Raw genomic sequence first — 21,726 nt, 5'->3', positions numbered from 1 at the left:
GACTTCAGTCATGCTCGAGTGAGGATTGAGGGGAAAGAAGATTTTATTATGTATATCATTTTTTTGAATACACACCTCATGAAATCTACATGGGTACTGGTTGGTGTTTTCTAGGCTTTTCTTGATGGTTTATTTGTTTAACAAGAAAAACAGTAGGAGAATGTGTGTGTGTGTGTGATTGGAGAGCTCAGAAAGCCGTGTGGCGGTCCAACCAATTTCTGATAGTTCTGCATGGCTGCCTCAATGTGTATTTTTGTTTGTTTCTTCTGGTTTTGTGCCCTCTGAGCCTCCACACTAACCAGAACTACCCCTCTGTACGTACGCCAGTGTGCCTAGCAAAATCCTCATCTATGCATAAGCCATGGGGAACTCTGCCGTGGAGGCAGCAGTAGTTCAGCCACCAAGATTTCATACTTTGAGTCCTTTGTCTTGAGGAACAAAAAGCTTTGCTAAAAGCTGAGCAGTAGTTACTGAACAGATGGCTAAAATGTTTCTCCACTCTACCTTCAGATGGATAATACTTATAACAAAAAATGTTTTCTTGTGAAACCCTGCATTGCAAAACCTTCCGTGCTGGTATATGTACTCGCTCAAGTAGGAGAAAAAAAAAAAGGATCATTATTATTCCCGAATTACAGGAGTACCCCTACAATTTGAGACTGTACAGCAAAGGCCTTGAGCGGCATATCTTCTCCACATGATTACAAGGGAAGTCTTTGTGTTTGCAGCTCCAGGCCCAAGTAATTACAGGATTAGGAACCCCACAAGCTGAGCTCTACTTTGGGGAGCTACCAGTTAATTCTACATCACCTGTTTTTAACATAGCAAAGAGAGGTTGTAAACATTCAAAGTAAAGAAGTTTTTAAGTAAAATAGTCGTGTTTCTAATGCCTTATTAAAGTAAAATATATGAATAGGGACGATCTGTTTTCAAAACCATGGTCAGTCCTCTGTAAGGCCGTACTACAGAGCATACTGCCACAATAACATCAGTGAAAGCAACACAAGTCTGTAGCTTAAACAAGACTCTTCCCTTGCTGAGGACAATATCAAAAGGCAATGACTGTCACAGAAACAAAAGAAATGCAGATGGGTGTTTAGAAACATGTGCGTTAGGTGACAGCGAGCAGAGAGAATACTGTCTTAAGCAACCCTGAAAAGAATGACTTTGTACAATGAATCGCTTGGTTTCAAACTGCATTCTTGCACATGCATGCTCCCAGCACCTTGGATTTCAGCAGCTGCTGTTACCCTACAATTAATCTTGAGAAAGACGAGGCTTGAGGTACGAGATTATTTTTCAGGAATAAATTATCTCTGATACTGTTCGTTATCAGTGTAAATTCTGTAACTGGCGGAGTCGGCACTCACAGCTACTTTTCAAAGTGTTCTCCTTTAATTTGGTGCCATTTGGTCAGTCTTACACCAATCCTACGGTTTACTTCATCACTTTCATCCCTTCAATGATCTTCTCCTACATACTCTGTTTCTGAACAGGCTTTGAGCAGCATTTGACCAATATCTCATAACAGTAGCTGGTATTTTGAGGCAGAGCAACTAGAAATGAATAAGCAGCAAAGGGCAAGAAGCCTCCTTCCACACACAGGCCTCAATTTCTGCAGCTGGGTACACGTTTACATATTACACTCGCTGTCCTCGGTGGGTTTTTCTCTGTGGATTCAGTGCTAATCTTGCTGGCTTGCTGGGAAGGAAAGTAGGGAACTGCTCCTGGCAGGACACTTCATGAATGTAAATTCTACACGTGGTTTCTCTTCCGGGCTAACCCCTAAGGATTTCAGGTATCAGTCAGGGTAACTCATGGTGCCGGCCACAAATTCTGGATTTTGTTTGTGCATGGTAGCAGAGGCATCGGGCTCTGGAGCAGCAGCTGCTGCTTTTGGGGACCCTACAAACCCCCAGGTCATCCGCTGGTCCCACGGGGGCACACAGAAAGCAGCAGCTACGGGATCCCCCCTGGACACTTTGAGTGGTGGTGGCCTCTCCAAGGCAGAGGGGGCAGGTGTAGGCACCCCACTGCGGCATGCAATCGATGGCAAATTTGGGAGCCCGGTGGCAGACTGAGGAGCAAGTAAGATTGAGTCCTGTGATCCCCGTTACATGCAGGGAGCTGAGATAAAAGCCATGCTGCAGAGGCATGCCAGTTCGCTCAGTCAGCACAGCTTGTAGGAGAGCTCTGATTTACAGCGGTAGCACCATGGAGGAGAGACACTCAGCGAATGTGCTTTTCTTTCTAGAAAAACATTAAAGGGTTCGGCAGGAGCACTGCTTCCAGAATAACAGGCTGCTGCACAGTGACCTCCTGCAAGTACGGGGCCTTGAAATGCTGTCAGTGCAGCCTGCAGACTCTGATAGCCTCAGCGCTTCTGCAGTCCCAAACTGGAAGTGCCTCAACAAATGGTTGTCCAACCTGTGTTTTAAATTAACAGGATTTAAAGCGTAAGAAACATGATTTAATACTCCAGTTTGTTTTTTTTTTTAAAGCTTTTTAGGGGGGCAACACCAAATGAATTTTAACCAGCACGGATCTACCTTGGTACTGCAAGACCTTCTTGCAAGTGAATAATGCACTGATAAATACAACACGTTATTTAGAGCCTGAAAGACGATTTCTTGGTGAACAATTACTGCCAAGTAAACGTGGTCTTTATCTTTTAACACTAGTTGAATTTAAACTCTCTCAGCTGTGCTGGTTTGCCTGGTCATTTAGTTCGTGCGATGATAGTTCATTCTTCACTGTCATGCGCCGGGGCAAAAAAACAGGAATGAATTCAGCCCCCCTTTGTAGTCCTTTTAAGAGACTGTGGTTTCATCAGCGCAGTGAGGAAGTGCATGTCACCAGGGAACGTGTACTGCTCAATGTGTGCTGTAACCCGGAGTCACGTGTGGGGTAACTTCCCCTTCCTGCTGAATTCACAGCCGCTCTCCAGCACATTTCCATGACCCAGCTAGCTCCCCCGACCCCACTGCCCTGGGGTAATCCCAAACGCTCTGCAGTGAGGCTGGAAAGAAAGCATAACTGCGGGCTGAAACTCCTCACAGCTTCTTGAAAGCTTCATTTTAACTGATCTTGTAATGTAAGCTGCCTTTACAGGGAATTCGAAATACGCTTCAAGGAGAGAGACAGTGAAGAAACTTCCAGCGTGCTCTTTAAAACTAAATTGTGGCTTTTAAAATGTGGCTTTATGTAACTAGAGCTACAGGGAACATGTGCTACAGCAGTCCCTAAGCAGCCTGAAATCCTCCTCAGGCTGTTGAGGGCTTTAACTGCAAAGACTTGGGAGGGTCCTTCACATTTCCAGGGTGCCCTGCTAAATGCAGGTGTGATTTCATCACAGCTGGACATGCTGACATTAGTTTTACTCCAATTAACAGTAAAAAAAAAACTGCAGTAAGGACAGCTGCTAAGGCTGTGAGTCACTACGGTCAGTCAGGCATCCTTTCTCACCAACCCTTCCTCCTGCTGCTAACCTCCGTGCCAGTCCGTGCTGCCACCACTTCCCGTCTTACCTCCTCTCTTCCTCTCCTCCTCCTCCTCCTCCTCCTCCTCCTCCTCCTCCTCATTGCAGTACCCTCCTTAGCCAGGCCAAAAGCCACTCTGACTGGAATCACGTGTTTTAAAAGGCAGACAGCAGGTCAAAGGCTTCTTATAGGACTGCTTGTGCGATTTTATTCTTCCCATAAAGTTGTATTTATGTGCTTTAGCCGACTTTTAACCACAGCCACAGTGTGACAGGTTGGCAGCCTTTTGCGCTACTAATAGATGTCGATCCTCCTGGGGCAGAGCGGAGCAGTAGTGGAGGTGTTCCTCCTTTTCTGCATCTCTTTTCATAAGGCCATCCATCAAGTTTTCAGTGCACGCCAGCTGGGTGGGAGACAGCGAAATGTCTGCAGAGCACAGACCTGTGGCAAACCCTCCAGTCCTAAGAGGTTTGTTAGAGGAGCAGCCGAGCCTGGAGGAGAGCCCCACGCTGAGCTTTGCTACCTTCGCACTGGTTTCTTTCGAATACAGCCAAACCCCAGGAATGAGCCTAGCTTGGGCCCCCTGTATGTGCTGTCTGTGCCGGGAGAGAGCTCGCATTGGGAGGCTGCCTGTTCACACAGGAGCTTTAATCTCAGGTTTTGGTGGATCTATTAATTTTCGCAATATATTCCGTTCCTAATTCCCTACCGCAGATGGATTGGTTTCCTCGTGATTTCCAAAGCTTGCTCCATCTGTCTGGTTTTATTTAGGGAGAGGACAAGCAAAACTTGTAGACTATGGAAGGCAAATTCTTTGTTTTGGCTACTTGCAGGTAGAATCAGCACTGTGGGGTTTGGTACGGGCGCCCGTGATGGGACTGAATAACGGGCAGAATTAGCTCATGAAAGTGCTTGTCTGAATCATTACCTTTTTTTTCCCCAAAAAAAAAGATTAAGACCGTATACTGGAATAACTGATGTATGCTGCAGTATCATTTCCTATCTATTTATTTCTGTATTTTATTCTGTAATTATTTTTTTTCATTGCTTTAGACTAATAGGATTTAACAAAGTGTGAAAAACAAAACATATGAAACAGCTAAATTTTGAGGCTCTCAATTTGTGCATTTCTGGCATCCTATCAGTGCGTACCATGCATGTCATGCCTTAGAAAGAAAATGGATTTGCACATTGCTAAGGTTCAATATGATCTTCAGTGGCCATTTTTCCTAGATGTTACAGTTTTGCATGGTAAAGCAGAACCTAAAAATAGAAAGTAAACTGAACAGTGTGTTGGTAAAGCAAAAATTAAATGCATAAATAAATTCTGTAAGAACTGGAAAGGAGTTTCTAGTTTAAGGGAGCAAAAGCAGTTTGGTAAACTGATTTTCTCTGTTTTCCACAAATCATTCTTTAGTTAGTTTTGTGACTATAACGAGTAGAGTAATTGTAGATGAAAGTGATCATCTGTGCAGTTTTCTGGTTTGGTATTGCTTTGAAATCCATTTTCTCTGTGTTCAGTATTTCCAGTCCTCTGGCTTTGTCTTACTGTGATGACTGGGGGCTTGTAGGTCGCTCCTGAACAGTAAGTAATAAGAAGGATCTGGTTTTAAATCAAGCCCTCAAAGTTGGTGATAATTTTGCCCCAGGCACCCAGTTTGGCTTGCTGAGGAACCCAGATGTCTCCAACCTTTGTATGTGAAGGTGGATACTTCAATTATTTCTACGTACTATTGGCAGCTGATTTGCACAATCATAATACCACAATGATGATTTTCATTTCACTGACACAGTTGCTTTAACTCAGTCTCTGCACTGGTTTTTGTCTGTTTTTTTTTTTTGTTTTTTTTTTTTTTTCTTGTAATGGTCTACTTTTAAAGCAGCAATATCCAACTTGTAGCACCTTACTCGTTAGCTTTAAGTTCTGAGACATCCTGATGAAGCTGTGGCATGCAGCCAGGGAAGAAAATGGTAATTTATAAAAATAGATGGGTAATACCTGTATTTTCACTAGCAGCCAATTACGGCGAGTGAAAATGCCATGTGGAAACAGAGCACAGATGTCACTAGATGACAGCAGCAATGATACGAGCAGACTTTTCAAAATTGGGAGTAGATTTTGAATGTCAGCTATTTAACAGAATCCCAGCTAATATTGTGCATACGGGAACATATATTAAGCTGTTTGATTAATGTGTTATCTCTCACGGTGTAACAAGCCCGGTACAGGCTCTTTCACCTTCTGCATATTTAATTCATTTAGCTTTGCATGATGACATGACAGGAGCCATTAAAACACGAGCGCGTACACTCTGACAGACACAAATGCAGCTCTTTACATCCCTGGGAACAATTCACAGGGAAAGGTGTCAGACTTGGACGTGCTTACACTCAGATTAAAATGATAGCTAAAAATTTCTCATCACCTATGTTGGTAGGAGAGACTGTTTCTGAAAAGAAACTCACTGAAGACTCGATACCACTCACTTGAACATCGAGATAACTCTCTCCATCTCTGTGACAGAAAGGTTTGGAGATGGAGAGAGTTGTTCAGTACCACATATAAACATGTCTTCTCCATCTGGTTGCATTTTACTCGTTCTTGGATTCAGTGGGAAAAACATCTTTCCCTCCTCCTTTCCACACACTAAAATGAAGCCTGATACAATTTCCCCAGCCTTTTCTCTCTCAGCACTCTGGTACATGGTAGTGTTTTAGGAACATTCGCCCTTCAAAGTGATGAGAAGATTTCATCTGCTTATTTTGGGGTAGGACAAAAAAGATTTCAGCTTGGAACTGTTAAATGCCAGGAAGCAGGAAGGGGAAAAAAAAAATCCTGCATATTCACAGCAAATTTTGCTCCACAGGGTACTGAAGAACTCGATTTACTAAACCCACGAGAAGTACAGTGCCAGTCAGTGCTCTTGGTTCCAGCCAGCTCGTAGGGTGGGCACTCTGTTCAGTCAGGCTTACAGCATGAACTAACTGGGAGAGAATCCACCAAAGTCAGTACGTTGCAGTGCTGCCAACTCTTCCTAAGAGAAAAGACAAGGCTCCTGGCGCAGGTTTCTGCTCCCACATCAGAACTAACACCCCAAGGGCCTGACAACAAAAATGTTTAAGTTCTGACACTGTCCTCAATGCTGCTTCTGCTTTAATTCATAAGGAAAGCTGAGGGAGGGTAGTTATAATACAGAAAATAAAGCTCAAAATGAGATTTTTGAAGTTGTTATAGTGACAATAGTTTACACCTCCAGGTCCATTTTCCTAAATGTACTTCACTTTCTTATAAGCATTCTCCAGAGGACTTCTGAGTCCCATATCCCCCTGCTTTTCTGTGTGAATCACAAAATCTCCCCTTTGGGAGGCAGCAGTCCTTCCCTTCTAACTTGCTGAGTATTTCCATTGAACATTGAGAGTTAATCAACTATTCAAATCGACTCCAAACATAAGACTAAAATGTGGCAATACTCCAGCCCGTTGGGTGTGTAGAAGGGGAGGGAAGGGGAGGGATGTTCGAGGCAGGACGTGGACAAAGTTTCAGCTGCAATCTAAGTGAGTAAAGATGCTAAACACAGACATACACACTGGCCAGAAGGCAATCCTTGCATTCTGCTCTCCAACTTCCACAGTGCTGTTTGGAGATGAGTTAAAACATCTTCTGCTCCAAGTGCCTTAGAAAGGATGAATAAAATCTTACTCATGCGCTAAAAGATTGGACTGTCAGAAGGTGATGGATGGCTTTGCGATGTTCTCTGTAGGGCATTTCAATACCATAGACTCCAAGGGCTCTTGATTAAAAGGCGACATTCCCATTTAGGGTCCCGTCACCGCCTGAGCTTCAAACCATTATCATTCACCTGCACTGGCGCTCCCAGTGACAAAATACTTACCAAAATGTATAAAATACTAATTACTTTTGTCACTTTGATAGAGGTATAAAACACCCTAAAGCAAAGCTCTATTACACCGTGTGAGGGTTTGAATTCAGAATTAAAAATGCAGCCAAAGGGAGGGTAAGATTTTAATTACATCCCCGCCTCTCAAACATTGCTTGAAAACCTAGAAGAAAAAGACCCAGCAATTTTGTGACATGAGAGCTGCCTTTGCACTGGTGCTGCTCACTTAAAGAAAAAAAAAATCAAAATCCAGGAAAACTCAAATTGACTTTATCCTCTTCAAAATTACTAAACTTTCAAACACAGAAACAGAGCAACAATCTTCAGTAAAAGCTTTGATTTCTTCTCAAGAGATTTCAGATGCCAAACATATTTTTCCATTTAAAAACTTCCAAGCACTATGATAGACAAAGTTTTATAACTTACAGATATTTTAAGGGAAAAAAAAAAAAAAAAAAGATTACTATTTTCTGTGGGGAAAAGCCTCAAATAAAATGTAATTGGGACGCAACTGTGAATAGCTGCACGCTATCCCAGAAAAGTGTGGTTTAATTTGCATTTGCCACAGAGCTCCCTTCGGCTTACATAATTGCAAAGGATCTCTCACTTTCCGATTTCGTTTGGTGGACTGGGACTAGTCCTTGTTTATAACGTTTGACAGTTTTCTTTATTAAGAAAATTTTAACTCGGACAAATTCAAGAGCTGAGTGTCATGCTGAAGCAGCTCTGGAGCTAAAATTTTCCATATGTTGCCGTATGTTTCATTTAATGGAATGAAAAAGCACATTAGTTTGTATCACCAAGAGTAAAACTGAGCCCAGCTAACAGACTATTTTGATTCCCCAAGAGAAAGAAATCTGCTGAATTGATGGACATTACATCTGAAAATGTATGGAAGTACAGTAGCAAGAAAGACTAGAGTAAATCACAATTGATTTTTTTTATAAAACCTGACAGTACTTTCCTTTCTCTATCAGAACAAAAATCAGTTCAGTCAAGGACTTTGGCTAAACTGCGCCTTAAAGTTTCAAAATGCATCATTCGATACAGAACAGCTAAAGTCAAAGAACGTCGGGAGGAAAGAATGGAGGCTTACGATACGCTCATGTGCTGTTATCGCTGTAATGCTGCTCAGGGAGCATATCAAAACCCCTCTGTCAAGTAACAGGCTGAAGCCAAGGCAGGAGAAGAATCCAACTCCATTCATCTACAACGTGCCTGAACCTGGAGCAAGAAAAGCAGAAAGATACCGGCTCCTATGGCTGACAGGAAAACAAAAATTCTGCAAAAACAATCGCTTTCCTGATTTTAGTATATTCTGTATAACGTTACCTGTTTGGACAGGAAACAAAGTGTGAGTATTCCCTCCAAGGCATTAATTAGTTTTGAGGAAAGACAGGTCTTCCAGAGCTCCTACCTATTTTTGTTAGGAAAAATGTATAGACCTGAACTAGAATAGTCTAATTTTACAGCCAGGTATTGTGGGCTAAACGGTGAACTGGTATAGAGAACAAAACTTTAGTTTTAGATTTTTCCTGTTTTTGCAGCCTTTATGCCTTCATTCTGGCTGTCTTAATTGTCACTGGAAGGAGATAAAAATTCTCACTCTGTCGCTGTTATGCTTCTGCTAACTACACCTCCTGCTGTCATAACGCACGAGTAAACATCACCCATCTTACCGCAAAGGCTTAGCACTCCTCTCCAAAGTTACTTGGAAGATTGTTTCGTTTGTGTCTAGGTATTTAGGACTGTCATACCAAAACAAAGGCAAATGTTAGGTACAGTGACATATGGAACAATCCACTGCTAAAGCAATTTAGAATGAAAATGTGTGTGTTTTTTTTTTCTACAAACTTCCAAAAGCTACCAAAGGTATGTGATATGAGAGAGCAGCAACTGTATCAGATGTTCCAGAAGTCCTTAAAAGAGGACAGGAAAAGAAACTACCTCTTAGGGTTTTTTTTTTTAATCTTCAGACTAGAAATGTCACCCTTAGTGTCTGTCCCATATTATGGGACAAAAAAAAAACTAATCTTGCTGTGCATGCCCTGAATCTGCTACGTGCACTTTTCTTCATCTAGCAGACTCAACACCAAGCGCTCCTGCTTTGAGCAGCACACCAGGTCCCCGTCATCACCAAAGCTGTAGGAGCATTATTATCCTATGGATGCCTACATTTAAGTGGATAATGAAAAAATCCTGACGACTGTGCCAAAACAGACAAGTGGCAGATTTTAATTGAGGAAAATAAGGTGACACAAGTATCTATTGTGCACTATTTTGAGACTGCCCGGGGGGGGAAAGGGAGGAGAGAGTTGTACAGCAATACTAATCTTGGGGCAAATTTGTGAAAGATTTCCGCAGAAATATTTGTACAAGCAGGTGGCTGTTTGCTCAACTGTGTAAGTTTTGTGGCAACACACTTCACCCTGATATTGTATCACTGAAGTTGAGGAACTGCCGCACATCCTGGAAAGCGCCACAGTTGAACGTTTTGCATATGAACTGGTAGCACGACTGCCTTTTTTGCTGCACTTGAAGCAAAGCAGAGCTGTTAAGAGACCTGACTTTCCACTACACTAGAATTAGAGAAGTCTGGTATGACATCCGTGATCATAGGTGAGAGGGAAACATTTCTTTAATATTTAAATACTTTCCATATTTATTATTTAGTATTTTGTTATGGATGGGATTAGAAGGACGTTTTAGGAAGTTTTCCACAATGAATTACTTAGTATACCAATAAAAAACCACCTTTGGGGACAGATGGAAGGGAGGAGCATGAAAGGGCAATTCTGTGGCTGCATCAAAAGCCAATTCTGGCTGCAACAAAAGAGGTTTAGCAAAAACCTAAGGAAACCTTCCAACCAAGGGAGAAAATGTAAGGATGCCAACTAGCATTGCTAGTTCTAGACTAAGTAACCAATGGCACTCAACTCAAGGAAAAAGGACTTGCCAGCAACTGACAATTTCGGATGAGGGCTAAGGGGCCTGAACACGCTGTGAGCACGTCAAGGCACAGTAACAGCTTTCTCCTGTTCCAGTTTCTTACTCTAAGAGCCAGCTTTGCTGTAAGGACATCGTGGTGTTTCTCAGGGGGGAAAGCAATTCTATTAAACCATAAGCATCGTTACGGTAAAGGGAGAATACTAATATTAAAACATAGTCACTGAGTCTGAGGCTTCGTTAACATGCTACAGGGAAACGTCCCCAGTTGCGGTACCCCGACCAGCCTGCTAAAGGACTGCTCGTCCAGGCAGCTAACAAAAAGCTCTTTTGGTCACAAGCAGTCATATAACTCACGTTAATTACTGCCCTAATTTCTGCACGTTCCATTTCAGCAGTATTTTACTGTAGCCCTGATGGTTGCAGGGCATAACGTTTCTAGGCAGAAGGATCATCTTTTATTAAATGCACCTGTTTATCTGGAAAATTAAGACAAGCTTCTGGATGGACTGCATAACAATACACCTCTGGTTCAATAGGAAGACTTTTTACAGCACATAACTTTCACACAGCCTTCTGTGGGTTTTAACTCCCTCCTCCTTTCTCACAGGTGACAACTATTTTTGTAACACACTCTCCCTTCCTTGATGAACAGCCCCTGTACTCCTGGGATGCCACCAACCTTAATTCAGAGACAATCTAGCTGATACAGACCTAACGAAGCGCTAAGCAGATGTTCTCAGTCGGTGTTGAGCTTTGGAAAATGCTGATTGATTTTCAGATTTGAAAAAAAGACTTGTATGCTTGAAAGCTTGACTGATTTTTCCAGCTGTACCACCTAATTGACAATATCCGTACTTGTAAACCTTGTCTAACTTACCCAGAAACTCTCATAGGTGTCTCGGCCTTTTGCACCCTTCTCCTCATTCCTTCACTCACTCAGAAAAGCATAAATCTCTGGAAGCAGTAAATGAGGCTGCCGTGATAACCACACAGCATCCTTACAAATATAAGGGCAGCAATGCTGTCAGTGTGCTGCACTGTAAGGACAAAAGTCAAAATACATACCTAGTGGAAACCCAGTATTTTGTCTGCTTAATAAAATCTAAGGGATATATGATATAAAACAAATCATTTCTGCTGCGTTTAATAAATGATAAAAGGACGGGTCTGATACGAGAGTCTCTTCATGTAGTAAATCCTACCAATGGCCTGTAGTGCTTTCCAAAAAAAGAAAAAAATATGTTTATATAATTTTATATATATATATACACACACTTTATTTCCCCAAAATGCTTCTTATCCAGAGCAGGATCGTATATTCAGCAAGGCCTTTTTTTTTTTTTTTTTTTTCAAGTCAGCTGGTATTTAGGTCTTGGGGCAAGATGACTGGAAACCACGTAACTACAGAAATTCACTCTTCCCTGAACGACAGACTCTGTGGAAGACTTTGCTATAGTTTAATTACATATTACTCACAAAATAGCTTCCTTCTATCCATTTCCTATTAGTCTCTTGAATGAACAGTGATGCATTTTTATTACCACATAAATAGGTGTTATTAGATGGCGTGACTACATAGCTCTTTGGCTAGAGTTTTGGAAGGAAAGGATTTCGGATCCCTGCTTGTGCATTTTGCATTAAACTATCATATAAAATATGTAAACTGAAAAAACAAACATAAGGTACATGGAGAGGCCACTCTGACGACTGTGCTCAGTACCAGACTGTGCAGTCGTTCTCTTTGGGCCAAACAGGGTCCCTCTCCATCCTCAGCTGCAGAAGGGAACACATTTCCACGTGCCTCTCCCGCAGCACTAGCCTGGCTTCTAGTCTAGCAGTTAGGATGTGCATACAGAAAAGGGGCTTGAGGCCCCGCAGGCAGAGGCAGGAGCAGAAGGAGCTTCAAGCAGGGGACAGAAATAGCAGTTATAAGGACACCTGATACAAAAAAGAAGGTATCAGTGCCATAAGTGTGACTTCTGTTCTGAACCGGCGCTGGCATGATACCGGTGGCAGAAGCACACCGCTGAGGGCTGTGGAGGTGGGTGGGAGATGGAGATAGGAGACTGGGCGGGGTGCTTAATTGTGCCTCCCGAAATTGCAGGCAGGTTTTCAGGGAGACAAGATTTCAGGGTGATGGACATGAATTCTGCCGTGAGAGCCCGGTGCGTTTCGCAATGCAGTGTCACAACTTTTTTGGCCTTCTACGGCCCTAAATAGACAGCTGACAACTCTGTTCTGTTTTCCTGGAAGGCTTGAAAAATGTGTTCAAAACACTGCCAGGCTACCAAAGTAATATCTCCATCAGCCTTTCTAAACCAAAATGAACACATTTACGTAACTGCTACTGAACTGAAATATTATCTAACACGAGCACTACACTTTACAGAAATGTGAAAAACAGTCTGACAGCTATTCAAACCTGCAATATCTTGTTAAGTTATTCCAAGTTTTCTTTTGTTAACCTGAACTTTTTAATGAGCTAAGTGAATTCTTAGATTGCTCCTAAGAAGCACTACCTCTCCGACAAAATGTCATGCTAAAGTATACGCATTAAGTGTTTTAGATTGTTCTTCCCCTTTCATAAGAAAATAATCCATCCAATTTTATCTCCCTGTGATAGAAGCAATGAACCATATTTATTATCTCTTTTAACCTCCTTGTATATTTATTAGGAAGCCTGGAATTGAGTACAATCACAGCAAGGCTCTCCATTATCACCCACCTGGAGCAAAAATTAAAATTCCCTTGCTAGGGTCAGGCAAGAGAGCAGGGTAAATAGCATGACACCAGCACGCTGACGCCCACAGTAAAAGCCAACACACATATGCTTTTGCATTTTTACAACATAACACATCTGTGTTTACTCTCAATCTCAAATCTAATCACATTTGGCTGGGGGGTTGGTAGTTCTCCGGGACTGGCATAGACCGGTTTGGAAATTCACATACTTTTGTGATTACAGATCATCTAAAGCCTTCAGTATGTGATAAACGTCAAGCAAAGTCAATGCTTAGCTCTCAGTTTTGACAGGCTCCCTTTTAATCCAGATTGCTGTATAAAAGCAACTCCCTCTTGTTTAAAAAAAGCTAAACCTAAAGCACACGCGTTGTACCTTTTGACACATTTCCCTGCAAAATCTCCTAATTGTTTTTAATTATTGCATTTCCCTGCCGGGGACTGGAGGTATTCTGCATCTTTAACAGATTTGACTTCAGATGTGCAAGTGACAGGAACCGGTACCTCGGGATAATCCCGGCTCTCGTTAGCGGGCTGCCTGAAAATAAGCTCTTCTTCTGGAAGAGGACAAAAGACCTCCTAGAAGAGATGCTTCATGTTTCAGCTGTTCACCGTCTGCTTCATCGCAGACAGCATCTTTGTGGTCTCACGTGTTTCAAAGGGCTAGATTGAAGCGGTAGCCCTTTCGCTGCTTCACGCAGAGAACTGCAGGTCTGGGGGATTTTGAGTGCTCTGTGGTCTGGTGATGTTGCAGTGAGCACGATACCTGCTGGTGATGGGGCTAGCACACTGTGCCTGCTACTGCTAACGCTCTTGCGAAGGCAAGGCCACTTGTTTCAAGCTGGCTGAGCACATTTTGTAAGAGCCAAAACTCCTGGGTAGGAATGTGAACAGGCGTGCAACGTGGCTGTACCTGCAACAGGTCACCACCTCAGCAGTTCTTATCAGGGGCTAGCGAGTGACTGCTCTGTATCAGGACAGCCACGCTTCATCCAATTCAAATATTTTTCATCCATTTAATTCTATTTAATCAGGTTTGAGTTAGCATCCCTGGGGAGCAAGGGGATTTTAAAGGCACCCTTTGGAGCAAGCAGTAGCTCCATATTGGGACTGTTTCATTGGTTAAACTCACGTATTTTCAGTTACTGTCATAACCTTAAGGGCTGAGAGATGCTTAAAAAAAGGAGAAAAAGTTTAGTTTAGAGCATGACATGATAGCTTTCTAATAAACTGGCAAATATAGATGTACTTATTCCTCCCTATTATTGTGCTCTATCAGGGTCCTGCTGTCTCTTTCCAGGCAAGCAGAATGGTGAGAAACACAAATTATTTATTATTATTTTTTTTAATTTCCAGCTACAGAGGATAATTATGCCTTTCTGTTACAGAAAGTCTTATGTGGAATAGTATTACGATAATTAGAGTAAGTTTGTTGTTACACAGCTTAAGCCTGTAAACCAGGTCTGAATTCCTAAGCAGTTAATTTTTCCTTTCAGATCAGAAAGTCATTATTATACCGTGCCATACCAGAGGAGACACTCGCCCCAGAACACGGGGAAAGCAGCAGTTCTGCTCAGTAGCTGCCGTCATACTCACTGATTCTGTAGTTAAACTCATCCTGCCTAACCTCGTTTTTCAGGAAATTAGAGGCAGATCAAATGGACTTTTTAAAACAAAGTTATTTTAAAATTGATTTGATGGCTTCCTACTTACAGTGATAGACTTGGTAAAACAGCAGAACAGGAGAACTGATTACATTTACGTATGGTTTGGAGCCCAATTCCACGCTATTTATGTCCTCGGGTAAGCTCTCTGCTTTTAGTGGACAGCTTCTGAATACATAACAGCAGCCACGCACATACTGAAGTCTCGCTGAGCAGTTGTCTGTCAGAACCCTCCAGATTTCAGTGCAAAATGGCATCATTCAGTTACATTCAGAATAGAAAAATGGAGCTCTAGGTACATCTTGGAGTCGCTCCTTCCACATTCATACTGTGCATGAGAGGAGCTTATTTAAGAGAGTAACAACTTTAAGCCGTTTTGACTTTTCTAATAACGTTGTATGGTTTTTCTTTTTGAGCATAAAATGAGAAACTCAGAAAAAGGTGTGAAATACCCATATGAGCACTAGTTACGTAAAACGGTTTCCAGTAGCACTGCTGCAACGTTCGCAGTCAGCGATAAAATCAATGCATTTAATAATGTGAGTAACTCCTAAATACCACTGAAATCTTGCAGAGGAGGAAGTTCAATCTTCATTTCCTAAATTGTACCAAGACCTGCTGTTGCTACAAGGATGGAGAGAGGAAGCAAAAGCCCTCTCTGTGTGTTTCTGTACTTTACAAAGCAGTTTACATCTGTTCAAAATGTAAGACAAACCATGATGTCACTCTCAAAGTGAGGCATTTCCTACATTCTTCATCACTCATGCATGAAGTTGTTTTGCAAATAAGGAAAGCAAATATGCTTTTCCCATAATATTTAGCACATTTTCACTTTGTCCTCTGACAAAATCACAGACTTTTTTCCCCAAATCCTTCTCTTACCTCACTGCAAATTTTGCCTTTTAAGCTCGTTAGCTGTCATGTGCGAGCGTTCTGTTTCATCAGTTACATCTTAATATTGAATGCGCTCCTTTGAACGCTTCCTGTTGCTCTAATCATCTGTGAAAGTAATGGTGTGAATATTAAGGTGGCAGTTTTAGATCAGTATCGAGCTACTCATTCTACCCCAGGTTAAGCGTTTGTAATTAAACAGAGAAGGGACCTGGAGACAAGTCTGCCCCAGAGCTTCCGTTACCTCTGCCAGCAGCGGGGCTGAGCCAGCACAGCAGCTATTGGAAATCTTTGGGCAAGGAATCTAACCGAACGGTGCTACAGAAGCCACTAAGCAGCACTGGTTTTGACACATGGAGGTTAGCAGTCGACGTACATAATGATTCTCAACATTCAAAATCCCTTGCTGCAGCAAAGACTGCGGTACTTTCCGGTGGCACGACTGCACGGGAGGAATAACTGTGTAAGGCTAATAAAAGTGATGTAATCAATCTGCAGCCCTGCGTTCCTGTAAACTCACTTTTCCTTTTGTGTTTGGTAAATACAGGCATTGTATCCAAAAACCATGTGTCTCCTTCTGTAGCCATGACTGACAAGGCCCGTGTGCAGTGTTCTTCCAAAGCAAACATGACTCAATACCTTTGGGTCAGCAAGTCGTACAAACTATGAAGAATGTTTTTTGTTAATGCCTCTGGAGTGTATCTTGGAGAAAGCAGCAGTTCATATGCTAGACCATGTGTTGGAGAAACATGATCAAAATTGGGCTAAAAAAAAAACCCTGTATGCTGTGTGATACTTGTGCGTTCTTGTTTGTAACACACACAGGTACTCAGTCTAGCTGCTATCCTCAAGCAAAATGGTTGTTCTGGAAAATAAGCACATTTTTGGTGATTCTTTGATATCTACAGTCTTACCCTCCCTACCTACACGTCTTGAGCATGAGCACTGCGATAGCTACTCGTGACATGAAGCACACAAAAGAGAAACAAGCTCACGTGACTTGCGGAAGTTCCAAAAAACAAAACAACAACAACCCTTTTGGTTGAGTTTCACAGCGATGGAGCCACAGATGCGAGGAAATTCAAAGCTGGCACGGTGTGAATGTACTTTGAAGTAGGCCAGGCACAAGGGTCTCCGCAGAAGCTAGTAGTTAATGCAGTGGCCAAAAGCAGACGAGGTATTTCACAGTGCATTAGCAGAGTCCTCAGATCCTAAGTTGACCCTGCAAATAGTTAGAAACCTCTCGGTAGGGGTCCTCTTACCTGTAGTTTGCTAATTAACCGAGGAAATAATTTGCTATTTCTCCATCTGTTTCACAATGTCAGTTTATTTAAAATAGAAACCATTCTGTGCTGAGCTACAGCATGATATATTTGTCTTCTGAAAGGCTGAAAATAGGCTGTAAAAAGCTGTTAAAGATATCAAAGAAGTTAATTAGGAAACTGAACAGTCAGAAGAATAACAAGTGCTGCCTCCACACCTGTGCTGCCAGTGACGTGCGCTAAGGGTGTGCAAGTGTAAGATGGCCGGATGAAGAATGCTGCTTGTTTGGTGTTAGAAATAAACAGGCCTACACAGGACTTGTGGAGATACAGACTAAAAGAGGTACTGCAGAGGAACGTGCCCAGTCATCACTGTTTCTAACGCAAAAACTGCAAAGCCCCCATTTTGTTTCTGTTTAAACTGGCTCGCTCCAGAGCCAGTCAGCAGCACTGGAGGATCAACAAGCTGCTTCTTGTCCCATTCCTGAGGTTACACACTTTCTGAGCCTCAGGTGTTTTTTTTTTTTCCTTTTCCTTATGGGACTGATCTGCACCACTGAAGTCAGTGGATGTGTACGATGACTTGAACGTAAAGTTGAGAAATTCCTCCTTTCTGCACTCAAATCACTTGTGAGAAGAATTGCAAAAACTGTTTATCACACTATCAAAACCCAGTTCAGGCAAGAAATCGTGGGTTGTCTCATAATACTGGAAGCTGTCCATGGACTGAAGTTTGATGTGAGCTTCAGGAAACAGTTTTAGAGGCTGAAGTGTTTGGAGAAGTTTTTTTTTAAGTGTAGAGGGCTTTATATATGCATGCACACACAGGCAGAGCGGTGCTCTCCAAGCTGAAGCTCCAGACTTGTATCTCTAACAGACCTTGAAAAGTTGTCAAACGTGATCATGCTAGGCAGTTAATTTTTCACGGTTGCAGTGCAGTTTGTTAGCTACATAAATCACTGTGGTTTGTGCTGCCTCTCCTAGGGATAAGCTCACCAGAAAAGGAAAATAAACTATGTAAATGCCACAGGGTGAAAACAAGAGCTACAAGAGCATCATTTGGAGCGGGGAATGGTTTCTGTCTGTGCCCTGGCATGTACACGATGGCTTCCAATTGTCTGGAGAAAAGATCTGCTGAAAAATGCATTCCTCCGACCTGATGGCTCATGTGAAAATAAGCAACCCAACAGGCAGTAGCACATACTTTGCGGCTATGCTACTACTACAGGTCATGAAATACTACCAAGAAAAACTATTTCTTGGATAAAATATAAAAGGGCTACCATTTTTCCCAACTTTTTTTTTTTGACCACTTAGCTACTGAAATCCTTCTAAAAGAAATCCAGACACGCTACTTTTGAAGTTTATGCAGATACTATGCGCACAAGGTAGGATGTATTGACCCTGGGCCTCTTCCTGGGCACAGAGATGCATGAGGTGTTGCCTTGTGGTCTCAGGAAAGGCATTCTTGGTTGGGGATGGGGCCTGGGGAGCCATGCACTGGTGTCACACGGTGCTGCTACCACAGGTAGGAGGTGAGAAGAAATGCGTATTAATAACTTGTGGAGACAGGACAAGGGGTGATGGCCGCAAAATGGAGCACGGGAAGTTCCACATCAACCATGTGAAAGAACTTCTTCACGGTGAGGGTGACGGAGCACTGGGACAAGCTGCCTAGGGAGGCTGTGGAGTCTCCTTTTGTGGAGATATTCAAGGCCCATCTAGACGCCTACCTGGGCAGCCTGCTCTGAGGAACCTGCCTTGGCAGGGGGGCTGGACCCAATGATCTTTCGAGGTCCCTTCCAACCCCTTCAATTCTGTGATTCTGTGAACTCTCCTCCTGACGCTGCCCCCCCAGAATCAGGCTCTGAGGGCCGAGTTCGCCACCACACGCCCGCCGGCCTGGCCCTGAGGCTCCCCGCGCTGCCCCCGCCACCTCCCACACCTCACGGCACCGCCCCACCCCCAACCGCCCCAACGGCCGCCGCGCGCGCTCCCCGCCGGCCCCTCCTGCGCATGCGCGGCGGGCGGGGGAAGGGAGGGGAGGGGGGAGCGAAAGGAGGAGCGGTCCCGCTCCGCGCATGCGCGCTGCCGCGCCTCCCCCCATTACCTGCGAGCCGCCCGCTGCCGCCGCCACTTTCTTCTTCTTGGCCGGGCCGCTGCCGGTGCCCGGGCTCGCCGGGCGCTTCTTGCTCCGCGCCGGGGCGCCGGCGGGGGAGGAGGAGGCGGCGGCGGCCGCGGGGAGCAGGCTCGCCATCGCCCTCCCCGTGCGGCGGCACCGGGAGGCGGCGGGAGCGGGCCCCTCCCCCTCGGCAGGGCCCCCGCCGCCGCTCCGCGCATGCGCAGTGTGCGCGTCCCCCTTCCCTCAGGCGGGAGGCGGTTGGGGAAGAGGGGGGGAGGGGGGGGGAGGGGCCGCCATGGCGCCCCAACGGTCCCGTGAGGGGCTGTGGGGCGCTGCGGCCGCTCGGGGAATTAAATAAATAAATAAAAGATGTAAAAATAAAAGGCTGTGTTGGGACTGAGTGCGATGTTTGGGGGGTGGGGGAGGTAGCCCCTGAGGTAACGGTGGTGTGTTTGCAGGCGGGTTTCTGTCCCAGGTCTGCCCCAAATAAGACAAAGTTACACTTAACGCCTTCAGAGCGAGTCCCGAGGCTGTGTCAGCCTTCTAACATCAGTCACAGTTTTGCAATAAAACAAAAACAGCTGGCTTTAATTGTTCCTTCAGCTGCAGACCAGGAGCTCCAAGGAGCCTCCCGCTAAGTGCTCCCCGTTGCTGTCCCCGCGCTAACTGTATAACCCATTACAAACAAGCTGCAGGTAATCATGGTGCCCATTAAATTTCTCAGCGTATGACTCCGCAGACAGACATCCACCGTCAGCTTTCTGGGTAATCCATCCTGTGACCAATTTGTCTGCTTCCAGATAGATAGGCACGTCGCACAACTCCCGGCTCTGACGTGGCCGGTGACTCAGGCCGGCAATGTGCCCTCGCCTTTGGAGCCTGCGGTGACTTTGCACTGCAGTGACGTGTCCGAATAGGTTTGCAGAGCTTCGGACTGTGTCCCCGAGTGCTTTGACAGCTCTCCTGCTCTCTGTGCTATTCAGTACCCAACCCCAAAACACTGCTTGGTGGCAATGGTGGGGTTGCAGACAACTCTCAAACTACATGACTGATAAAACTGTTTTTAGCCTCTCTATGCACCTGCCTTCAACATACTGGTCAATGCCTTACCATAATTTTTTTTTAGCTACCTCTCCGCAATGGCTGACCATTCGTCTTTTAGCTGCAGCTGTGTGAGATCGTGACCCAATACATGCCTCGTGGAGAGGCAGAGGTCCAAGAAGTTGACACTCGAGCGTAAAAATTAGGTCACGTTTTTAGACGGTGCTGTAATGAGGCCTGATCTTGGTCACAGTAGGGGTGCCAGGCCATGCTGTGTGAAACAAAAGCTTTGAAGGTGGCCTGAAAGAGGGTTGAGGACAAAGGCCTGGTCTTCCAGGCTGTGCTCCAGGCACCTGTGTATACAACAGAAAAGCGGGGCAGGATTTGCTTTCCAGGAGTGTAAGCAAGGCTCTGCAAATACATCCAAGTCCCATCTTCTCCTTCCCAACCATAGCTGCTGTCTTCCTGAGCTGCCAGCAGCATTTAGAGCAAACTGGCGGATATCACTGTATTTGTCCTTATTGCTGGGGATCCTTTCAGGTGCTACACTGTTTGCATTTCTTCCCTCTTCAAGTGACAGACACCAATCAGGTGCTCAAGATGGTGACCTGAGTTTGAAGTTAGCGGAGGCACTGAGAATTGCCCAAGATCTGTATCCCCTGACAAAGCCAAACCTGCTCTGCTGTCTGCTCAAAGTGCTGCTCTCATCTTGGTCAGTCTTTTTCCGTTCCTGGGGCCGGGTCCCACCTCTTCCCTGTGCTCAGCTCCCAGGCATGGCCTTTTTAAAAGAGGGCATACCTTATCTCAGGAGTGCTTTAATGGGGAGGACCATCTCTGATGCTCCTGTAGAGCAGATGTTGCATGTGAATCACGCAGGGGATTAGCATGCTGCATCTGTGAACGTTTTTAAATAGTATGCAGCCAGGCATTTTCTTATCTGTACCCATTTTATCAAGCGGTTTACTAACAGCAAAATCAGAAGGCCCATGGGTATTTCAGAAATACTGAGTGCAATGCGATGTTATAGGGAGCCAAACACTACAAAATCCCAGAAGACCTACAACTCATTGGAAAATAGCAGTAATGGCAATGTCAACGTTGAGAGTGTCTGCAGGGGATGTGGGAAGGAATTAGGGATGCTGGGAGGGCTGTGAGATTGTAAGGCTGAGTTCCTGCCATACCTGGCCCCACAGAAGACGAAGAGGTGCTGTTCTGGTGATGAAGTGCAATGTGTACCTGGCTGGGCTCCTATCACATGCGTCAGTGGGCAGCTGTGTTGTCCTGAAGACCAGGGCTCGCCTGAAGAAGTGCAAATTGCAGTCGATGGTTTAGCTGAGTGAGATGTGGCTCTTCCTGCTGCATTTGGAACCTGGCTCAAGGTGAATACCATCTCCTGCACTCGTACTGCAAGGTCTGCCTTTTTTATTTGCTGCCTAGCTAATAAGAAAATTAAATAAGCATGTACCTGAGGTGCAGAGACACATGATGGAGCAGATCCATAGGCAGAAGCCATGGGGAAAACACAGCCTGCCTCAGAGCCACTTGCATTGGTACCCTTCCGCTCTATCCAAAGGAAAAGGCCGGCTTCACAACTGTTACTTTATTCTATTCCAAACTTTGAAATCAATTATTTTTTAGTCCTTAATTTATATCCCACCTGGCCGCTTGGCTTGAAGCGTT

General features: G+C 44.3%; 1 protein-coding gene and 1 long non-coding RNA gene across 2 annotated transcripts in view; both read right to left on the bottom strand.

The window, feature by feature from the left end:
• Nucleotides 1-19,327, bottom strand: part of INO80C (INO80 complex subunit C) — a 30,229-nt gene extending 10,902 nt beyond the window's left edge. Inside the window, exon 1 of the mRNA XM_084510548.1 lies at nt 18,994-19,327. Within this exon, the coding sequence (XP_084366674.1) occupies nt 18,994-19,140 (147 nt within the window). The 5' untranslated portion in view covers nt 19,141-19,327. The remainder of the gene's footprint in view (nt 1-18,993) is intronic.
• Nucleotides 251-16,828, bottom strand: LOC311432289. The gene is made up of 2 exons (XR_014689950.1): nt 15,613-16,828; nt 251-8,602 (listed from the first exon to the last, which is right to left on the bottom strand). It is a non-coding gene; the product is annotated as an uncharacterized lncRNA (long non-coding RNA).
• Nucleotides 19,328-21,726: the final 2,399 nt, after the last annotated feature.

This window comes from Aythya ferina (assembly GCF_964211825.1).
Source record: "Aythya ferina genome assembly, chromosome: 2".
In the NCBI taxonomy this organism is placed as follows: domain Eukaryota; kingdom Metazoa; phylum Chordata; class Aves; order Anseriformes; family Anatidae; genus Aythya; species Aythya ferina.
This window is presented reverse-complemented; position numbering and strand designations above follow the sequence as displayed.